Here is a 21,205-nt window from a genome sequence, read left to right as displayed (position 1 = left end):
GCTGGGTTAATAACAAGAATTACTGTTGGAAGAAGAGTGCTGGGTTAATAACAAGAATTACTGTTGGAAGAAGAGTGCTGGGTTAATAACAAGAATTACTGTTGGAAGAAGAGTGCTGGGTTAATAACAAGAATTACTGTTGGAAGAAGAGTGCTGGGTTAATAACAAGTTAATAACAATTACTGTTGGAAGAAGAGTGCTGGGTTAATAACAAGAATTACTGTTGGAAGAAGAGTGCTGGGTTAATAACAAGAATTACTGTTGGAAGAAGAGTGCTGGGTTAATAACAAGAATTACTGTTGGAAGAAGAGTGCTGGGTTAATAACAAGAATTACTGTTGGAAGAAGAGTGCTGGGTTAATAACAAGAATTACTGTTGGAAGAAGAGTGCTGGGTTAATAACAAGAATTACTGTTGGAAGAAGAGTGCTGGGTTAATAACAAGAATTACTGTTGGAAGAAGAGTGCTGGGTTAATAACAAGAATTACTGTTGGAAGAAGAGTGCTGGGTTAATAGAATTACTGTTGGAAGAAGAGTGCTGGGTTAATAACAATTACTGTTGGAAGAAGAAGAGTGCTGGGTTAATAACAAGAATTACTGTTGGAAGAAGAGTGCTGGGTTAATAACAAGAATTACTGTTGGAAGAAGAGTGCTGGGTTAATAACAAGTCTGGGTTAATAACAAGAATTACTGTTGGAAGAAGAGTGCTGGGTTAATAACAAGAATTACTGTTGGAAGAAGAGTGCTGGGTTAATAACAAGAATTACTGTTGGAAGAAGAGTGCTGGGTTAATAACAAGAATTACTGTTGGAAGAAGAGTGCTGGGTTAATAACAAGAATTACTGTTGGAAGAAGAGTGCTGGGTTAATAACAGAGTGCTGGGTTAATAACAAGAATTACTGTTGGAAGAAGAGTGCTGGGTTAATAACAAGAATTACTGTTGGAAGAAGAGTGCTGGGTTAATAACAAGAATTACTGTTGGAAGAAGAGTGCTGGGTTAATAACAAGAATTACTGTTGGAAGAAGAGTGCTGGGTTAATAACAAGAATTACTGTTGGAAGAAGAGTGCTGGGTTAATAACAAGAATTACTGTTGGAAGAAGAGTGCTGGGTTAATAACAAGAATTACTGTTGGAAGAAGAGTGCTGGGTTAATAACAAGAATTACTGTTGGAAGAAGAGTGCTGGGTTAATAACAAGAATTACTGTTGGAAGAAGAGTGCTGGGTTAATAACAAGAATTACTGTTGGAAGAAGAGTGCTGGGTTAATAACAAGAATTACTGTTGGAAGAAGAGTGCTGGGTTAATAACAAGAATTACTGTTGGAAGAAGAGTGCTGGGTTAATAACAAGAATTACTGTTGGAAGAAGAGTGCTGGGTTAATAACTGTTGGAAGACGAGTGCTGGGTTAATAACAAGAATTACTGTTGGAAGAAGAGTGCTGGGTTAATAACAAGAATTACTGTTGGAAGAAGAGTGCTGGGTTAATAACAAGAATTACTGTTGGAAGAAGAGTGCTGGGTTAATAACAAGAATTACTGTTGGAAGAAGAGTGCTGGGTTAATAACAAGAATTACTGTTGGAAGAAGAGTGCTGGGTTAATAACAAGAATTACTGTTGGAAGAAGAGTGCTGGGTTAATAACAAGAATTACTGTTGGAAGAAGAGTGCTGGGTTAATAACAAGAATTACTGTTGGAAGAAGAGTGCTGGGTTAATAACAAGAATTACTGTTGGAAGAAGAGTGCTGGGTTAATAACAAGAATTACTGTTGGAAGAAGAGTGCTGGGTTAATAACAAGAATTACTGTTGGAAGAAGAGTGCTGGGTTAATAACAAGAATTACTGTTGGAAGAAGAGTGCTGGGTTAATAACAAGAATTACTGTTGGAAGAAGAGTGCTGGGTTAATAACAAGAATTACTGTTGGAAGAAGAGTGCTGGGTTAATAACAAGAATTACTGTTGGAAGAAGAGTGCTGGGTTAATAACAAGAATTACTGTTGGAAGAAGAGTGCTGGGTTAATAACAAGAATTACTGTTGGAAGAAGAGTGCTGGGTTAATAACAAGAATTACTGTTGGAAGAAGAGTGCTGGGTTAATAACAAGAATTACTGTTGGAAGAAGAGTGCTGGGTTAATAACAAGAATTACTGTTGGAAGAAGAGTGCTGGGTTAATAACAAGAATTACTGTTGGAAGAAGAGTGCTGGGTTAATAACAAGTCTTACTGTTAAGAGTGCTGGGTTAATAACAAGTCTTACTGTTGGAAGAAGAGTGCTGGGTTAATAACAAGAATTACTGTTGGAAGAAGAGTGCTGGGTTAATAACAAGAATTACTGTTGGAAGAAGAGTGCTGGGTTAATAACAAGAATTACTGTTGGAAGAAGAGTGCTGGGTTAATAACAAGAATTACTGTTGGAAGAAGAGTGCTGGGTTAATAACAAGAATTACTGTTGGAAGAAGAGTGCTGGGTTAATAACAAGAATTACTGTTGGAAGAAGAGTGCTGGGTTAATAACAAGAATTACTGTTGGAAGAAGAGTGCTGGGTTAATAACAAGAATTACTGTTGGAAGAAGAGTGCTGGGTTAATAACTGTTGGAAGAAGAGTGCTGGGTTAATAACAATTACTGTTGGAAGAAGAGTGCTGGGTTAATAACAAGAATTACTGTTGGAAGAAGAGTGCTGGGTTAATAACAAGAATTACTGTTGGAAGAAGAGTGCTGGGTTAATAACAAGAATTACTGTTGGAAGAAGAGTGCTGGGTTAATAACAAGAATTACTGTTGGAAGAAGAGTGCTGGGTTAATAACAAGAATTACTGTTGGAAGAAGAGTGCTGGGTTAATAACAAGAATTACTGTTGGAAGAAGAGTGCTGGGTTAATAACAAGAATTACTGTTGGAAGAAGAGTGCTGGGTTAATAACAAGAATTACTGTTGGAAGAAGAGTGCTGGGTTAATAACAAGAATTACTGTTGGAAGAAGAGTGCTGGGTTAATAACAAGAATTACTGTTGGAAGAAGAGTGCTGGGTTAATAACAAGAATTACTGTTGGAAGAAGAGTGCTGGGTTAATAACAAGAATTACTGTTGGAAGAAGAGTGCTGGGTTAATAACAAGAATTACTGTTGGAAGAAGAGTGCTGGGTTAATAACAAGAATTACTGTTGGAAGAAGAGTGCTGGGTTAATAACAAGAATTACTGTTGGAAGAAGAGTGCTGGGTTAATAACAAGAATTACTGTTGGAAGAAGTTAATAACAAGAATTAGTGCTGGGTTAATAACAAGAATTACTGTTGGAAGAAGAGTGCTGGGTTAATAACAAGAATTACTGTTGGAAGAAGAGTGCTGGGTTAATAACAAGAATTACTGTTGGAAGAAGAGTGCTGGGTTAATATTACAAGTTAATAACAAGAATTACTGTTGGAAGAAGAGTGCTGGGTTAATAACAAAATTACTGTTGGAAGAAGAGTGCTGGGTTAATAACAAGAATTACTGTTGGAAGAAGAGTGCTGGGTTAATAACAAGAATTACTGTTGGAAGAAGAGTGCTGGGTTAATAACAAGAATTACTGTTGGAAGAAGAGTGCTGGGTTAATAACAAGAATTACTGTTGGAAGAAGAGTGCTGGGTTAATAACAAGAATTACTGTTGGAAGAAGAGTGCTGGGTTAATAACAAGTCTTACTGTTTACTGTTGGAAGAATTACTGTTGGAGTGCTGTGGTTAATAACAAGAATTACTGTTGGAAGAAGAGTGCTGGGTTAATAACAAGAATTACTGTTGGAAGAAGAGTGCTGGGTTAATAACAAGAATTACTGTTGGAAGAAGAGTGCTGGGTTAATAACAAGAATTACTGTTGGAAGAAGAGTGCTGGGTTAATAACAAGAATTACTGTTGCTGGGTTAATAACAAGAATTACTGTTGGAAGAAGAGTGCTGGGTTAATAACAAGAATTACTGTTGGAAGAAGAGTGCTGGGTTAATAACAAGAATTACTGTTGGAAGAAGAGTGCTGGGTTAATAACAAGAATTACTGTTGGAAGAAGAGTGCTGGGTTAATAACAAGAATTACTGTTGGAAGAAGAGTGCTGGGTTAATAACAAGAATTACTGTTGGAAGAAGAGTGCTGGGTTAATAACAAGAATTACTGTTGGAAGAAGAGTGCTGGGTTAATAACAAGAATTACTGTTGGAAGAAGAGTGCTGGGTTAATAACAAGAATTACTGTTGGAAGAAGAGTGCTGGGTTAATAACAAGAATTACTGTTGGAAGAAGAGTGCTGGGTTAATAACAAGAATTACTGTTGGAAGAAGAGTGCTGGGTTAATAACAAGAATTACTGTTGGAAGAAGAGTGCTGGGTTAATAACAAGAATTACTGTTGGAAGAAGAGTGCTGGGTTAATAACAAGAATTACTGTTGGAAGAAGAGTGCTGGGTTAATAACAAGAATTACTGTTGGAAGAAGAGTGCTGGGTTAATAACAAGAATTACTGTTGGAAGAAGAGTGCTGGGTTAATAACAAGAATTACTGTTGGAAGAAGAGTGCTGGGTTAATAACAAGAATTACTGTTGGAAGAAGAGTGCTGGGTTAATAACAAGAATTACTGTTGGAAGAAGAGTGCTGGGTTAATAACAAGAATTACTGTTGGAAGAAGAGTGCTGGGTTAATAACAAGAATTACTGTTGGAAGAAGAGTGCTGGGTTAATAACAAGAATTACTGTTGGAAGAAGAGTGCTGGGTTAATAACAAGAATTACTGTTGGAAGAAGAGTGCTGGGTTAATAACAAGAATTACTGTTGGAAGAAGAGTGCTGGGTTAATAACAAGAATTACTGTTGGAAGAAGAGTGCTGGGTTAATAACAAGAATTACTGTTGGAAGAAGAGTGCTGGGTTAATAACAAGAATTACTGTTGGAAGAAGAGTGCTGGGTTAATAACAAGAATTACTGTTGGAAGAAGAGTGCTGGGTTAATAACAAGAATTACTGTTGGAAGAAGAGTGCTGGGTTAATAACAAGAATTACTGTTGGAAGAAGAGTGCTGGGTTAATAACAAGAATTACTGTTGGAAGAAGAGTGCTGGGTTAATAACAAGAATTACTGTTGGAAGAAGAGTGCTGGGTTAATAACAAGTTAATTACTGGAAGAAGAGTTGGAAGAAGAGAGTGCTGGGTTAATAACAAGAATTACTGTTGGAAGAAGAGTGCTGGGTTAATAACAAGAATTACTGTTGGAAGAAGAGTGCTGGGTTAATAACAAGAATTACTGTTGGAAGAAGAGTGCTGGGTTAATAACAAGAATTACTGTTGGAAGAAGAGTGCTGGGTTAATAACAAGAATTACTGTTGGAAGAAGAGTGCTGGGTTAATAACAAGAATTACTGTTGGAAGAAGAGTGCTGGGTTAATAACAAGAATTACTGTTGGAAGAAGAGTGCTGGGTTAATAACAAGAATTACTGTTGGAAGAAGAGTGCTGGGTTAATAACAAGAATTACTGTTGGAAGAAGAGTGCTGGGTTAATAACAAGAATTACTGTTGGAAGAAGAGTGCTGGGTTAATAACAAGTCTTACTGTTGGAAGAAGAGTGCTGGGTTAATAACAAGAATTACTGTTGGAAGAAGAGTGCTGGGTTAATAACAAGAATTACTGTTGGAAGAAGAGTGCTGGGTTAATAACAAGAATTACTGTTGGAAGAAGAGTGCTGGGTTAATAACAAGAATTACTGTTGGAAGAAGAGTGCTGGGTTAATAACAAGAATTACTGTTGGAAGAAGAGTGCTGGGTTAATAACAAGAATTACTGTTGGAAGAAGAGTGCTGGGTTAATAACAAGAATTACTGTTGGAAGAAGAGTGCTGGGTTAATAACAAGAATTACTGTTGGAAGAAGAGTGCTGGGTTAATAACAAGAATTACTGTTGGAAGAAGAGTGCTGGGTTAATAACAAGTGCTGGGTTAATTACTGTTGGAAGAAGAGTGCTGGGTTAATAACAAGAATTACTGTTGGAAGAAGAGTGCTGGGTTAATAACAAGAATTACTGTTGGAAGAAGAGTGCTGGGTTAATAACAAGAATTACTGTTGGAAGAAGAGTGCTGGGTTAATAACAAGAATTACTGTTGGAAGAAGAGTGCTGGGTTAATAACAAGAATTACTGTTGGAAGAAGAGTGCTGGGTTAATAACAAGAATTACTGTTGGAAGAAGAGTGCTGGGTTAATAACAAGAATTACTGTTGGAAGAAGAGTGCTGGGTTAATAACAAGAATTACTGTTGGAAGAAGAGTGCTGGGTTAATAACAAGTTAATAACAATTACTGTTGGAAGAAGAGTGCTGGGTTAATAACAAGAATTACTGTTGGAAGAAGAGTGCTGGGTTAATAACAAAATTACTGTTGGAAGAAGAGTGCTGGGTTAATAACAAGAATTACTGTTGGAAGAAGAGTGCTGGGTTAATAACAAGAATTACTGTTGGAAGAAGAGTGCTGGGTTAATAACAAGAATTACTGTTGGAAGAAGAGTGCTGGGTTAATAACAAGAATTACTGTTGGAAGAAGAGTGCTGGGTTAATAACAAGAATTACTGTTGGAAGAAGAGTGCTGGGTTAATAACAAGAATTACTGTTGGAAGAAGAGTGCTGGGTTAATAACAAGAATTACTGTTGGAAGAAGAGTGCTGGGTTAATAACAAGAATTACTGTTGGAAGAAGAGTGCTGGGTTAATAACAAGAATTACTGTTGGAAGAAGAGTGCTGGGTTAATAACAAGAATTACTGTTGGAAGAAGAGTGCTGGGTTAATAACAAGAATTACTGTTGGAAGAAGAGTGCTGGGTTAATAACAAGTCTTACTGTTGGAAGAAGAGTGCTGGGTTAATAACAAGAATTACTGTTGGAAGAAGAGTGCTGGGTTAATAACAAGAATTACTGTTGGAAGAAGAGTGCTGGGTTAATAACAAGAATTACTGTTGGAAGAAGAGTGCTGGGTTAATAACAAAATTACTGTTGGAAGAAGAGTGCTGGGTTAATAACAAGAATTACTGTTGGAAGAAGAGTGCTGGGTTAATAACAAGAATTACTGTTGGAAGAAGAGTGCTGGGTTAATAACAAGAATTACTGTTGGAAGAAGAGTGCTGGGTTAATAACAAGAATTACTGTTGGAAGAAGAGTGCTGGGTTAATAACAAGAATTACTGTTGGAAGAAGAGTGCTGGGTTAATAACAAGAATTACTGTTGGAAGAAGAGTGCTGGGTTAATAACAAGAATTACTGTTGGAAGAAGAGTGCTGGGTTAATAACAAGAATTACTGTTGGAAGAAGAGTGCTGGGTTAATAACAATTACTGTTGGAAGAAGAGTGCTGGGTTAATAACAAGAATTACTGTTGGAAGAAGAGTGCTGGGTTAATAACAAGAATTACTGTTGGAAGAAGAGTGCTGGGTTAATAACAAGTCTTACTGTTGGAAGAAGAGTGCTGGGTTAATAACAAGAATTACTGTTGGAAGAAGAGTGCTGGGTTAATAACAAGAATTACTGTTGGAAGAAGAGTGCTGGGTTAATAACAAGATAACAAGAAGTACTGTTGGAAGAAGAGTGCTGGGTTAATAACAAGAATTACTGTTGGAAGAAGAGTGCTGGGTTAATAACAAGAATTACTGTTGGAAGAAGAGAGTGCTGGGTTAATAACAAGAATTACTGTTGGAAGAAGAGTGCTGGGTTAATAACAAGAATTACTGTTGGAAGAAGAGTGCTGGGTTAATAACAAGAATTACTGTTGGAAGAAGAGTGCTGGGTTAATAACAAGAATTACTGTTGGAAGAGTGCTGGGTTAATAACAAGAATTACTGTTGGAAGAAGAGTGCTGGGTTAATAACAAGAATTACTGTTGGAAGAAGAGTGCTGGGTTAATAACAAGAATTACTGTTGGAAGAAGAGTGCTGGGTTAATAACAAGAATTACTGTTGGAAGAAGAGTGCTGGGTTAATAACAAGAATTACTGTTGGAAGAAGAGTGCTGGGTTAATAACAAGAATTACTGTTGGAAGAAGAGTGCTGGGTTAATAACAAGAATTACTGTTGGAAGAAGAGTGCTGGGTTAATAACAAGAATTACTGTTGGAAGAAGAGTGCTGGGTTAATAACAAGAATTACTGTTGGAAGAAGAGTGCTGGGTTAATAACAAGAATTACTGTTGGAAGAAGAGTGCTGGGAGTGCTGGGTTAATAACAAGAATTACTGTTGGAAGACGAGTGCTGGGTTAATAACAAGAATTACTGTTGGAAGAAGAGTGCTGGGTTAATATTACTGTTGGAAGAAGAGTGCTGGGTTAATAACAAGAATTACTGTTGGAAGAAGAGTGCTGGGTTAATAACAAGAATTACTGTTGGAAGAAGAGTGCTGGGTTAATAACAAGAATTACTGTTGGAAGAAGAGTGCTGGGTTAATAACAAGAATTACTGTTGGAAGACGAGTGCTGGGTTAATAACAAGAATTACTGTTGGAAGAAGAGTGCTGGGTTAATAACAAGAATTACTGTTGGAAGAAGAGTGCTGGGTTAATAACAAGAATTACTGTTGGAAGAAGAGTGCTGGGTTAATAACAAGAATTACTGTTGGAAGAAGAGTGCTGGGTTAATAACAAGAATTACTGTTGGAAGAAGAGTGCTGGGTTAATAACAAGAATTACTGTTGGAAGAAGAGTGCTGGGTTAATAACAAGAATTACTGTTGGAAGAAGAGTGCTGGGTTAATAACAAGAATTACTGTTGGAAGAAGAGTGCTGGGTTAATAACAAGAATTACTGTTGGAAGAAGAGTGCTGGGTTAATAACAAGAATTACTGTTGGAAGAAGAGTGCTGGGTTAATAACAAGAATTACTGTTGGAAGAAGAGTGCTGGGTTAATAACAAGAAATTAGTGCTGTTGGAAGAAGAGTGCTGGGTTAATAACAAGAATTACTGTTGGAAGAAGAGTGCTGGGTTAATAACAAGAATTACTGTTGGAAGAAGAGTGCTGGGTTAATAACAAGAATTACTGTTGGAAGACGAGTGCTGGGTTAATAACAAGAATTACTGTTGGAAGAAGAGTGCTGGGTTAATAACAAGAATTACTGTTGGAAGAAGAGTGCTGGGTTAATAACAAGAATTACTGTTGGAAGAAGAGTGCTGGGTTAATAACAAGAATTACTGTTGGAAGAAGAGTGCTGGGTTAATAACAAGAATTACTGTTGGAAGAAGAGTGCTGGGTTAATAACAAGAATTACTGTTGGAAGAAGAGTGCTGGGTTAATAACAAGAATTACTGTTGGAAGAAGAGTGCTGGGTTAATAACAAGAATTACTGTTGGAAGAAGAGTGCTGGGTTAATAACAAGAATTACTGTTGGAAGACTGTTGGAAGAGTGCTGGGTTAATAACAAGAATTACTGTTGGAAGAAGAGTGCTGGGTTAATAACAAGAATTACTGTTGGAAGAAGAGTGCTGGGTTAATAACAAGAATTACTGTTGGAAGAAGAGTGCTGGGTTAATAACAAGAATTACTGTTGGAAGAAGAGTGCTGGGTTAATAACAAGAATTACTGTTGGAAGAAGAGTGCTGGGTTAATAACAAAATTACTGTTGGAAGAAGAGTGCTGGGTTAATAACAATTAATTACTGTTGGAAGAAGAGTGCTGGGTTAATAACAAGAATTACTGTTGGAAGAAGAGTGCTGGGTTAATAACAAGAATTACTGTTGGCTGGAGTGCTAATAACAACAAATTACTGTTGGAAGAAGAGTGCTGGGTTAATAACAAAATTACTGTTGGAAGAAGAGTGCTGGGTTAATAACAAGAATTACTGTTGGAAGAAGAGTGCTGGGTTAATAACAAGAATTACTGTTGGAAGAAGAGTGCTGGGTTAATAACAACAAATTACTGTTGGAAGAAGAGTGCTGGGTTAATAACAAGAATTACTGTTGGAAGAAGAGTGCTGGGTTAATAACAAGAATTACTGTTGGAAGAAGAGTGCTGGGTTAATAACAAGAATTACTGTTGGAAGAAGAGTGCTGGGTTAATAACAAGAATTACTGTTGGAAGAAGAGTGCTGGGTTAATAACAAGAATTACTGTTGGAAGAAGAGTGCTGGGTTAATAACAAGAATTACTGTTGGAAGAAGAGTGCTGGGTTAATAACAAGAATTACTGTTGGAAGAAGAGTGCTGGGTTAATAACAAGAATTACTGTTGGAAGAAGAGTGCTGGGTTAATAACAAAATTACTGTTGGAAGAAGAGTGCTGGGTTAATAACAAAATTACTGTTGGAAGAAGAGTGCTGGGTTAATAACAAGAATTACTGTTGGAAGAAGAGTGCTGGGTTAATAACAAGAATTACTGTTGGAAGAATTACTGTTGGAAGAAGAGTGCTGGGTTAATAACAAGAATTACTGTTGGAAGAAGAGTGCTGGGTTAATAACAAGAATTACTGTTGGAAGAAGAGTGCTGGGTTAATAACAAGAATTACTGTTGGAAGAAGAGTGCTGGGTTAATAACAAGAATTACTGTTGGAAGAAGAGTGCTGGGTTAATAACAAGAATTACTGTTGGAAGAAGAGTGCTGGGTTAATAACAAGAATTACTGTTGGAAGAAGAGTGCTGGGTTAATAACAAGAATTACTGTTGGAAGAAGAGTGCTGGGTTAATAACAAGAATTACTGTTGGAAGACGAGTGCTGGGTTAATAACAAGAATTACTGTTGGAAGAAGAGTGCTGGGTTAATAACAAGAATTACTGTTGGAAGAAGAGTGCTGGGTTAATAACAAGAATTACTGTTGGAAGAAGAGTGCTGGGTTAATAACAAGAATTACTGTTGGAAGAAGAGTGCTGGGTTAATAACAAGAATTACTGTTGGAAGAAGAGTGCTGGGTTAATAACAATTACTGTTGGAAGAAGAGTGCTGGGTTAATAACAAGAATTACTGTTGGAAGAAGAGTGCTGGGTTAATAACAAGAATTACTGTTGGAAGAAGAGTGCTGGGTTAATAACAAGAATTACTGTTGGAAGAAGAGTGCTGGGTTAATAACAAGAATTACTGGAAGAAGAGTTGGAAGAAGAGAGTGCTGGGTTAATAACAAGAATTACTGTTGGAAGAAGAGTGCTGGGTTAATAACAAGAATTACTGTTGGAAGAAGAGTGCTGGGTTAATAACAAGAATTACTGTTGGAAGAAGAGTGCTGGGTTAATAACAAGAATTACTGTTGGAAGAAGAGTGCTGGGTTAATAACAAGAATTACTGTTGGAAGACGAGTGCTGGGTTAATAACAAGAATTACTGTTGGAAGAAGAGTGCTGGGTTAATAACAAGAATTACTGTTGGAAGAAGAGTGCTGGGTTAATAACAAGAATTACTGTTGGAAGAAGAGTGCTGGGTTAATAACAAGAATTACTGTTGGAAGAAGAGTGCTGGGTTAATAACAAGAATTACTGTTGGAAGAAGAGTGCTGGGTTAATAACAAGAATTACTGTTGGAAGAAGAGTGCTGGGTTAATAACAAGAATTACTGTTGGAAGAAGAGTGCTGGGTTAATAACAAGAATTACTGTTGGAAGAAGAGTGCTGGGTTAATAACAAGAATTACTGTTGGAAGAAGAGTGCTGGGTTAATAACAAGAATTACTGTTGGAAGAAGAGTGCTGGGTTAATAACAAGAATTACTGTTGGAAGAAGAGTGCTGGGTTAATAACAAGAATTACTGTTGGAAGAAGAGTGCTGGGTTAATAACAAGAATTACTGTTGGAAGAAGAGTGCTGGGTTAATAACAAGAATTACTGTTGGAAGAAGAGTGCTGGGTTAATAACAAGAATTACTGTTGGAAGAAGAGTGCTGGGTTAATAACAAGAATTACTGTTGGAAGAAGAGTGCTGGGTTAATAACAAGAATTACTGTTGGAAGAAGAGTGCTGGGTTAATAACAAGAATTACTGTTGGAAGAAGAGTGCTGGGTTAATAACAAAAATTACTGTTGGAAGAAGAGTGCTGGGTTAATAACAAAATTACTGTTGGAAGAAGAGTGCTGGGTTAATAACAAAATTACTGTTGGAAGAAGAGTGCTGGGTTAATAACAAGAATTACTGTTGGAAGAAGAGTGCTGGGTTAATAACAAAAATTACTGTTGGAAGAAGAGTGCTGGGTTAATAACAAAAATTACTGTTGGAAGAAGAGTGCTGGGTTAATAACAAAAATTACTGTTGGAAGAAGAGTGCTGGGTTAATAACAAAATTACTGTTGGAAGAAGAGTGCTGGGTTAATAACAAAATTACTGTTGGAAGAAGAGTGCTGGGTTAATAACAAAAATTAGATGGAAGAAGAGTTCTGGGTTAATAACAAAAATTACTGTTGGAAGAAGAGTGCTGGGTTAATAACAAAATTACTGTTGGAAGAAGAGTGCTGGGTTAATAACAAAATTACTGTTGGAAGAAGAGTGCTGGGTTAATAACAAAAATTACTGTTGGAAGAAGAGTGCTGGGTTAATAACAAAATTACTGTTGGAAGAAGAGTGCTGGGTTAATAACAAGAATTACTGTTGGAAGAAGAGTGCTGGGTTAATAACAAAAATTACTGTTGGAAGAAGAGTGCTGGGTTAATAACAAAATTACTGTTGGAAGAAGAGTGCTGGGTTAATAACAAAATTACTGTTGGAAGAAGAGTGCTGGGTTAATAACAAGAATTACTGTTGGAAGAAGAGTGCTGGGTTAATAACAAGAATTACTGTTGGAAGAAGAGTGCTGGGTTAATAACAAGAATTACTGTTGGAAGAAGAGTGCTGGGTTAATAACAAGAATTACTGTTGGAAGAAGAGTGCTGGGTTAATAACAAAATTACTGTTGGAAGAAGAGTGCTGGGTAATAATTACTGTTGGAAGAAGAGTTCTGGGTTAATAACAAAATTACTGTTGGAAGAAGAGTTCTGGGTTAATAACAAAATTACTGTTGGAAGAAGAGTTCTGGGTTAATAACAAAATTACTGTTGGAAGAAGAGTTCTGGGTTAATAACAAGAATTACTGTTGGAAGAAGAGTTCTGGGTTAATAACAAAAATTACTGTTGGAAGAAGAGTTCTGGGTTAATAACAAAAATTACTGTTGGAAGAAGAGTTCTAGTATAATAACAAAATTACTGTAGGAAGAAGAGTTCTAGTATAATAACAAAATTACTGTTGGAAGAAGAGTTCTAGTATAATAACAAAATTACTGTTGGAAGAAGAGTTCTAGTATAATAACAAAAATTACTGTAGGAAGAAGAGTTCTAGTATAATAATAAAAAATTACTGTAGGAAGAAGAGTTCTAGTATAATAACAAAATTACTGTAGGAAGAAGAGTTCTAGTATAATAACAAAATTACTGTAGGAAGAAGAGTTCTAGTATAATAACAAAAATTACTGTAGGAAGAAGAGTTCTAGTATAATAACAAAATTACTGTAGGAAGAAGAGTTCTAGTATAATAACAAAATTACTGTAGGAAGAAGAGTTCTAGTATAATAACAAAATTACTGTAGGAAGAAGAGTTCTAGTATAATAACAAAATTACTGTAGGAAGAAGAGTTCTAGTATAATAACAAAATTACTGTAGGAAGAAGAGTTCTAGTATAATAACAAAATTACTGTAGGAAGAAGAGTTCTAGTATAATAACAAAATTACTGTAGGAAGAAGAGTTCTAGTATAATAACAAAATTACTGTAGGAAGAAGAGTTCTAGTATAATAACAAAATTACTGTAGGAAGAAGAGTTCTAGTATAATAACAAAATTACTGTAGGAAGAAGAGTTCTAGTATAATAACAAAAATTACTGTAGGAAGAAGAGTTCTAGTATAATAACAAAATTACTGTAGGAAGAAGAGTTCTAGTATAATAACAAAAATTACTGTAGGAAGAAGAGTTCTAGTATAATAACAAAATTACTGTAGGAAGAAGAGTTCTAGTATAATAACAAAATTACTGTAGGAAGAAGAGTTCTAGTATAATAACAAAATTACTGTAGGAAGAAGAGTTCTAGTATAATAACAAAATTACTGTAGGAAGAAGAGTTCTAGTATAATAACAAAATTACTGTAGGAAGAAGAGTTCTAGTATAATAACAAGAATTACTGTAGGAAGAAGAGTTCTAGTATAATAACAAAAATTACTGTAGGAAGAAGAGTTCTAGTATAATAACAAAAATTACTGTAGGAAGAAGAGTTCTAGTATAATAACAAGAATTACTGTAGGAAGAAGAGTTCTAGTATAATAACAAGAATTACTGTAGGAAGAAGAGTTCTAGTATAATAACAAAATTACTGTAGGAAGAAGAGTTCTAGTATAATAACAAAATTACTGTAGGAAGAAGAGTTCTAGTATAATAACAAAATTACTGTAGGAAGAAGAGTTCTAGTATAATAACAAAAATTACTGTAGGAAGAAGAGTTCTAGTATAATAACAAAATTACTGTAGGAAGAAGAGTTCTAGTATAATAACAAAAATTACTGTAGGAAGAAGAGTTCTAGTATAATAACAAGAATTACTGTAGGAAGAAGAGTTCTAGTATAATAACAAAATTACTGTAGGAAGAAGAGTTCTAGTATAATAACAAAATTACTGTAGGAAGAAGAGTTCTAGTATAATAACAAAATTACTGTAGGAAGAAGAGTTCTAGTATAATAACAAAAATTACTGTAGGAAGAAGAGTTCTAGTATAATAACAAAAATTACTGTAGGAAGAAGAGTTCTAGTATAATAACAAAAATTACTGTAGGAAGAAGAGTTCTAGTATAATAACAAAAATTACTGTAGGAAGAAGAGTTCTAGTATAATAACAAGAATTACTGTAGGAAGAAGAGTTCTAGTATAATAACAAAAATGTAGTTCTAGTATAATAACAAAATTACTGTAGGAAGAAGAGTTCTAGTATAATAACAAAATTACTGTAGGAAGAAGAGTTCTAGTATAATAACAAAATTACTGTAGGAAGAAGAGTTCTAGTATAATAACAAGAATTACTGTAGGAAGAAGAGTTCTAGTATAATAACAAGAATTACTGTAGGAAGAAGAGTTCTAGTATAATAACAAAAATTACTGTAGGAAGAAGAGTTCTAGTATAATAACAAAAATTACTGTAGGAAGAAGAGTTCTAGTATAATAACAAGAATTACTGTAGGAAGAAGAGTTCTAGTATAATAACAAAAATTACTGTAGGAAGAAGAGTTCTAGTATAATAACAAAAATTACTGTAGGAAGAAGAGTTCTAGTATAATAACAAAAATTACTGTAGGAAGAAGAGTGCTACGTTAATAACAAGACTTACTGTGTGTTGTAACCTGGTGCTTAGTAGAAGTAACATCTGAATGACGTTGCAGCTTTGCTGCCATCTCTTGTTGTTCTTTTATTTTAATTTCTGTGGCCAGTTTTTCCACTGATTCTTTTGCTTTTTGTGCCACTTCTGAATAGGTCAGCTTCCTTCTCTTATCATCAGAGCTTATCTATTATCAAGAAGATAATGATAATAAAGTGAAAATTTTCATCCTGCATTGTTTTACAACATAAAAACCCTGATTTCAGCACAGTGCTTCACTATACAACTCTATAACTCCTTTAAAATCATATAATAATTCATACAAGGAACCATGTACTTCAAATAACAACTAAAAATATCACGAGACAAATATGCACTCTTAGAAAGAAAACCAAAACTTATTATTGTAGTTACATAAAAATACTAGGCAACTAAAGTTAAGTAATGGTATTATAGTTAGAAAGCAAAACTGCTTGAACTAAAACTAACTACATATTTATGAAGATAGAGTTATAATACAAGCAAAATTAAATAATATCCTATTAAAGTTACAGATAGAATCACTACTGCAATCAGAAATATTAGCACAACCCAAGGTTTTCATCAGGTGCTGGATAAAGCAAATTCCTATTCTGGCTAATTCTAGCTCACCTTCCCAGTTTCTTTAATACTATATAAGCCCTTTCTACTAGTTTTCTTTATGTTATTCACCAAAGTCAATTTCACTGAGCCATTTTTGAATATCCATTTGCCCTATGGAAGTTATTATGAAATACATTTATTTTCTAATGCTTTTCAGCAAGTGAGAAAAATATAATGCACATCATATGACTGTTCCCACTATATGATTCAACATATAGAATTAGTTTCCACTGCTGGGAAAGCAGATGTAATGAAATATGATCATACTGTTACAAATTAAGTCAATACAACAACAGACATCAAGAAGAAAACATCCTCAAATTTACTGATAAATTCTACCTACTTCAGATGAAGCATCATTGTGGCAGCAGGAACAAAGTTTTAAAAATTGTAAATGCAATGCAAATTCAAACCTTTTCCTTTTAATGTTTCCATTTTTGTTAAATTTTTTCCCCCTCAAATGAGGTCAGAAAAGAGAGGAAATGATGTTTCTCATAGTTCTTATTCTCAAAACTTCCAGAGGAGCATACCCCCAAACATACAAGGGAATGGATGTTGATCCTTAGGTACAAGTTTTGCTTCATACCAACAGGGTTACCCTACTTTAGTAGTATCATCCACTTACTCTTAAAGATAATGAATACCCTGAATACAACCAAACCCAAGTAATAGTATCATAGTTACACAGAGAACCACTAATGCACCCAAAAACTGTGAAACCCTATTACAAAGTTACAACACAAAATAACCAAATGGCCAGATATTTTTTTTCTACACTCTCCTTCATTTGTTCATTTGATTTAAAATAAGAGACATGTCAAAATGGCATTTTATATATATCTTTTACCTTCCACTGGCAAAGAGGTCTTTTATTCAGTTGAGTTGGACAAAGAGACAAAAGATTCTTTGAAACACGTTTAAATGAAGAAAGCCAATAAAGCATTTGAAACTGAAAGATCCAACATTTGTGATAAAATTACAAACTAAAGTTTTCTGTATTCCTTTTAAAAATCAGAAACTGACATGTTCTGGTATCTAAAAAAACAATTTTTAAAGTTTTCAAAATCTCAAATTACTCTTGTACCTTTTGGACACTTATTCACATGAATATTGACCTACAAGCAAACTATTTCTTAACTGTACACAAAAGATGGCTTACAATGCAAACCAGAGGAATCCTTCTGCAGTTAAGTATCTAATTAGCTCTCTCTCTTTACACACACACACAGGAAGATATGATATTAAATCAAACTTTCTACTGCAATGAAAAAGTTTGAAATATTAGAGTTAGTTTTGTGCCACTGACAACTGATAACTTTTGAAAAAGGTCTACAAAAATATTCATACACTTAGATTGAGGATTTAAAATTTCCAATGTGTAGATATCTCTTATATGTAATAAAATTTGAAGATCAAAGGAATTTGGATCATCATGAAGTAACTTGTTGTACTGCAACTATTGCTAGCACAGTGTAAGAATCCACCAATACAAAGGTCAGTAGCAAATGTTGTTCAGACATACTGGGCAACAATATGAAACTTAGTTCTTATCATAAACAGAAATGAGTAAAACCATATAACTTGAGCACTCTTGTAAGGTAGATCTTTCTTCAGGAAGAAATAGGGAATTGTCAGAAGAAGAGTGCTAGGTTAATAACAAGACTAACTGCTGGAAGAAGAGTGCTGGGTCAATAACAAGACTAACTGCTGGAAGAAGAGTGCTGGGTCAATAACAAGAATTACTGTTGGAAGAAGAGTGCTGGGTTAATAACAAGATTGACTGCTGGAAGAAGAGTGCTGGGTCAATAACAAGAATTACTGTTGGAAGAAGAGTGCTGGGTTAATAAGAAACTGACTGCTGGAAGAAGAGTGCTGGGTCAATAACAAGAATTACTGTTGGAAGAAGAGTGCTGGGTTAATAACAAACTGACTACTGGAAGAAGAGTGCTGGGTCAATAACAAGAATTACTGTTGGAAGAAGAGTGCTGGGTTAATAACAAGATTGACTGCTGGAAGAAGAGTGCTGGGTCAATAACAAGAATTACTGTTGGAAGAAGAGTGCTGGGTTAATAACAAACTGACTGCTGGAAGAAGAGTGCTGGGTCAATAACAAGAATTACTGTTGGAAGAAGAGTGCTGGGTTAATAACAAGATTGACTGCTGGAAGAAGAGTGCTGGGTTAATAACAAGAATTACTGTTGGAAGAAGAGTGCTGGGTTAATAACAAGAATTACTGTTGGAAGAAGGGTGCTGGGTTAATAACAAACTGACTGCTGGAAGAAGAGTGCTGGGTCAATAACAAGAATTACTGTTGGAAGAAGAGTGCTAAAAGATCAACATCTAGAAACAAGGCCAACAGCATATAGGTTCCTCGAGGTAAGGTTTATAGCCATACTTCCCATTAAACCACCACACACCTCAAGCAGCTGGAGAATGAAATGAGCATTTATGCTATTCCATATGAACAGAACAGTTAAATCATTGGTCACAGCACCTATGAATTCTCATGAAATCTGACTGTTTAAATGGCTATTGTAATATCACTATCTTTGTACACAATGAATTACAGAAAGCATGTGTAGAAGAGTGGTGTGCTTTGGACGTGACATTACTATGATGAAGCCTTCAGCAATGAAAACTATGCTGTAGGGCTGTTTTCGTGCCCGATTTGGTCAACAGGCAGAATCTGACCAAATGCTATGAAATGGACTATAACGAAGTGATGAGGCTTCAAATTAATTTTACTGTACTATAATCAATCTTCTGTATAAAAATTAAACTTTTAATAATTCAGTGTTGGCTTAAAAAATTGTAGGAAATAGTTTTTGTTTTACTCTTCTTGAAAATATTGTGTAAAATGCAAAATTACAAATTATCCATTGTAAAAAAGCATTCAAATATATTCTCAGTAAAATATTGGAATTTGTTGCTGATGAATTCATATTCCCTCTGAATTTTCAATGCAACTTTATAACAATTGGAACATGATATATAACATACTTTCAGAATTGAAGTTCATGGGGGCATTAATTTTCAATGTTTTTCTCAATTTATGGAGAACTTGCTTTCTTCGTTATAGATAATTGCAAGTATCATGTTCTTTGTCACTGGAAATTTTCATTTTTACTTCTAAACGTTGTACAAGTTAAAATGTTTAAATGACTGTTGCCTCTGACTGTGTATTATGCTTCTCCCAGTTATACAATTCTTCAGATTTTAGCATTTGTTTTAACATTTTAAAATTTGTGTGGATTACAAGAAATGTGCTGAAATCAATTGAACTGTATTTGTGGCAATAAAAATGATCTTCCTTTGTTCACTTTCCATATTTTTTATTTTTGTTCCCATAATTCTGATTGTGGAATTTTCTTGACTTTATAATTTTCAATATGCATTAAGTTTGTAGAATAATATGTTTTAGTAAAAAATGTTAAGAGTTCATCTAGTCTTTTCTTTGATATTATTGTCAAGAACATATATTTGTTTATTTTGAATTTTTGTGCAAAGCTGCACAAGGGATATTTGCAATAGCCATTACTAATTTAGCAGTGTAAAATTAGAGGGAAGGCAGCTAGTCATCACCAACCACTGCCAACTCTTGAGCTACTCTTTTACCAACTAATAGTGGGATTGACCATCACAATGTAATGTCCCCACAGCTGAAAAGAAAAACATGTTTGGTGTGATGAGGATTTGAATCCACAACCCCCAGATATATTAGTCAAGCACCCTAATTACCTGGCTATGCCAGGCCAGTCAGAAACATGTATGAAACTCTTTGCAACAAATTGTATGGGATTGCTTACTAGCATGAATAAAAGTTCAAATGCCAATAAGAGTTTTGATAATAGATGTTTATACTTACATTTACGTGTATAAATGTGAATATATTTCTTCTTCTAAACATACTTTACTGCACTATATATAAGATACATACTTTAAAACACAAACACAAAATGTATAAATTGTTTTTCTCATGTTTAATGCACTCAATATAAATAAAAACAGTACAAAAGGCTTACATTTATAGTGCTCATCAAGCCCATGTTTCCATTAACAAGGAAGCTCTCATTATCCTTCTGTGAAGGTTTTGAAACAGGACGTGGCTGAACAGCCAAGTTCTTTGTGGAAACACAGGAGAGATCATCAGGTTGTGGTGAGGAACATGTAGTTGAAATCGAACTAAGAGGGCTTCCCATAAGGTTTGAGGATATTGTATGGTCATTGCTCATTACAGATACACCACTATTGCTTGTAGACATCACAGTGCCAATCTTATCTGTACTACTACTGTGAGCATTTGTTGACTGCAGTTTAATTTGTGGTTCAACTTGAATGCTGAGTGGATCTAATGATGACTGCTTTGGTTCAACATAAGAACTCACACCATTGGCCAAGTTACTACTGTTAAACAGCCCCTTGTCTCTACAAACATAAATTAACACAATTATACAAATTCTCTGAAGGTCTTAATTTGTAGCAAAAGATGTATAAAAGACTCAAATTTAAAACTTAATATTTTAATGTACTTTTTGTGATGATTTTAATAATATATCTTTTGTCAACTTATTCACCAAAAAAAAAAACTGTTACAAAAATTTTGATACAAATATAGACAAGAAAATTATGATTTGCTTTTATTTTTTTTAAAACAGAAATGGTCATAGAAACAAGTTTTTGCATGGTTATCTCTAATTCAGAGAAATAGTAAGCACTGAAAGAAACAAAGAAAAACCAACAGAAAAGTATGTGAAACTTTCTCTGGTAGAAAGAAATATTCTTGAAAAATGCTTTGCAACTGATATCTATAAAAATATTTAACAATTATATTAACTGATTCATTTTTTGAAGAAATGGACCAGGTTTCAAACAAACACAGACTTTGCACACAGGATGAGCACTGTATTCTCTGCATCACACTTATATTTATTGAAATAACAAAAAACTGTAGTATTTACATGATGGATGACACTGGTTTGGCCTGACTAATTTCCTGAATTTTATGGTCAGATGATACCTCAGCTTCAAATCTATTACCATCATCAGAGAACTCTGACACTGCTTGAACTGGATCTGTAAGTTGGCTTTCAAACAAATCAGTGTCTACTGCATCCTGAAAAATAAAAAAAAACAGTGTTTACATACTTAAGATGGTAAATATAAGCATTCTCTAGGTATTTCAAGAAAACATTTAAGATGAAATGATACAAATAACTAACAGTTTGAATGTTCTACTCATGAAAAATAATTTACAGTACTTTTGACTGGCTTTTAATAAAACCTTCCAAAAATACATATAATTAATTATA

At 34.6% G+C, this 21,205-nt stretch overlaps 1 protein-coding gene across 17 annotated transcripts in view; it reads right to left on the bottom strand.

Moving 5' to 3' along the window:
- Nucleotides 1-21,205, bottom strand: part of LOC143226198 (uncharacterized) — a 110,825-nt gene that overhangs the window by 12,048 nt on the left and 77,572 nt on the right. For all 17 annotated transcript variants that reach the window (XM_076456857.1, XM_076456853.1, XM_076456861.1 and 14 more), the window contains 3 exons: nucleotides 20,855-21,009; nucleotides 19,919-20,321; nucleotides 15,267-15,441 (listed from right to left, as the gene is read on the bottom strand). In XM_076456857.1, coding sequence (XP_076312972.1) covers nucleotides 15,267-15,441; nucleotides 19,919-20,321; nucleotides 20,855-21,009 — 733 coding nt within the window. The remainder of the gene's footprint in view (nucleotides 1-15,266; nucleotides 15,442-19,918; nucleotides 20,322-20,854; nucleotides 21,010-21,205) is intronic.

Source organism: Tachypleus tridentatus, chromosome 9, assembly GCF_004210375.1.
Source record: "Tachypleus tridentatus isolate NWPU-2018 chromosome 9, ASM421037v1, whole genome shotgun sequence".
NCBI lineage: Eukaryota > Metazoa > Arthropoda > Merostomata > Xiphosura > Limulidae > Tachypleus > Tachypleus tridentatus.
The sequence above is the reverse complement of the archived record's forward strand: the minus strand, read 5'-3'. Positions and strand labels throughout refer to the sequence as shown.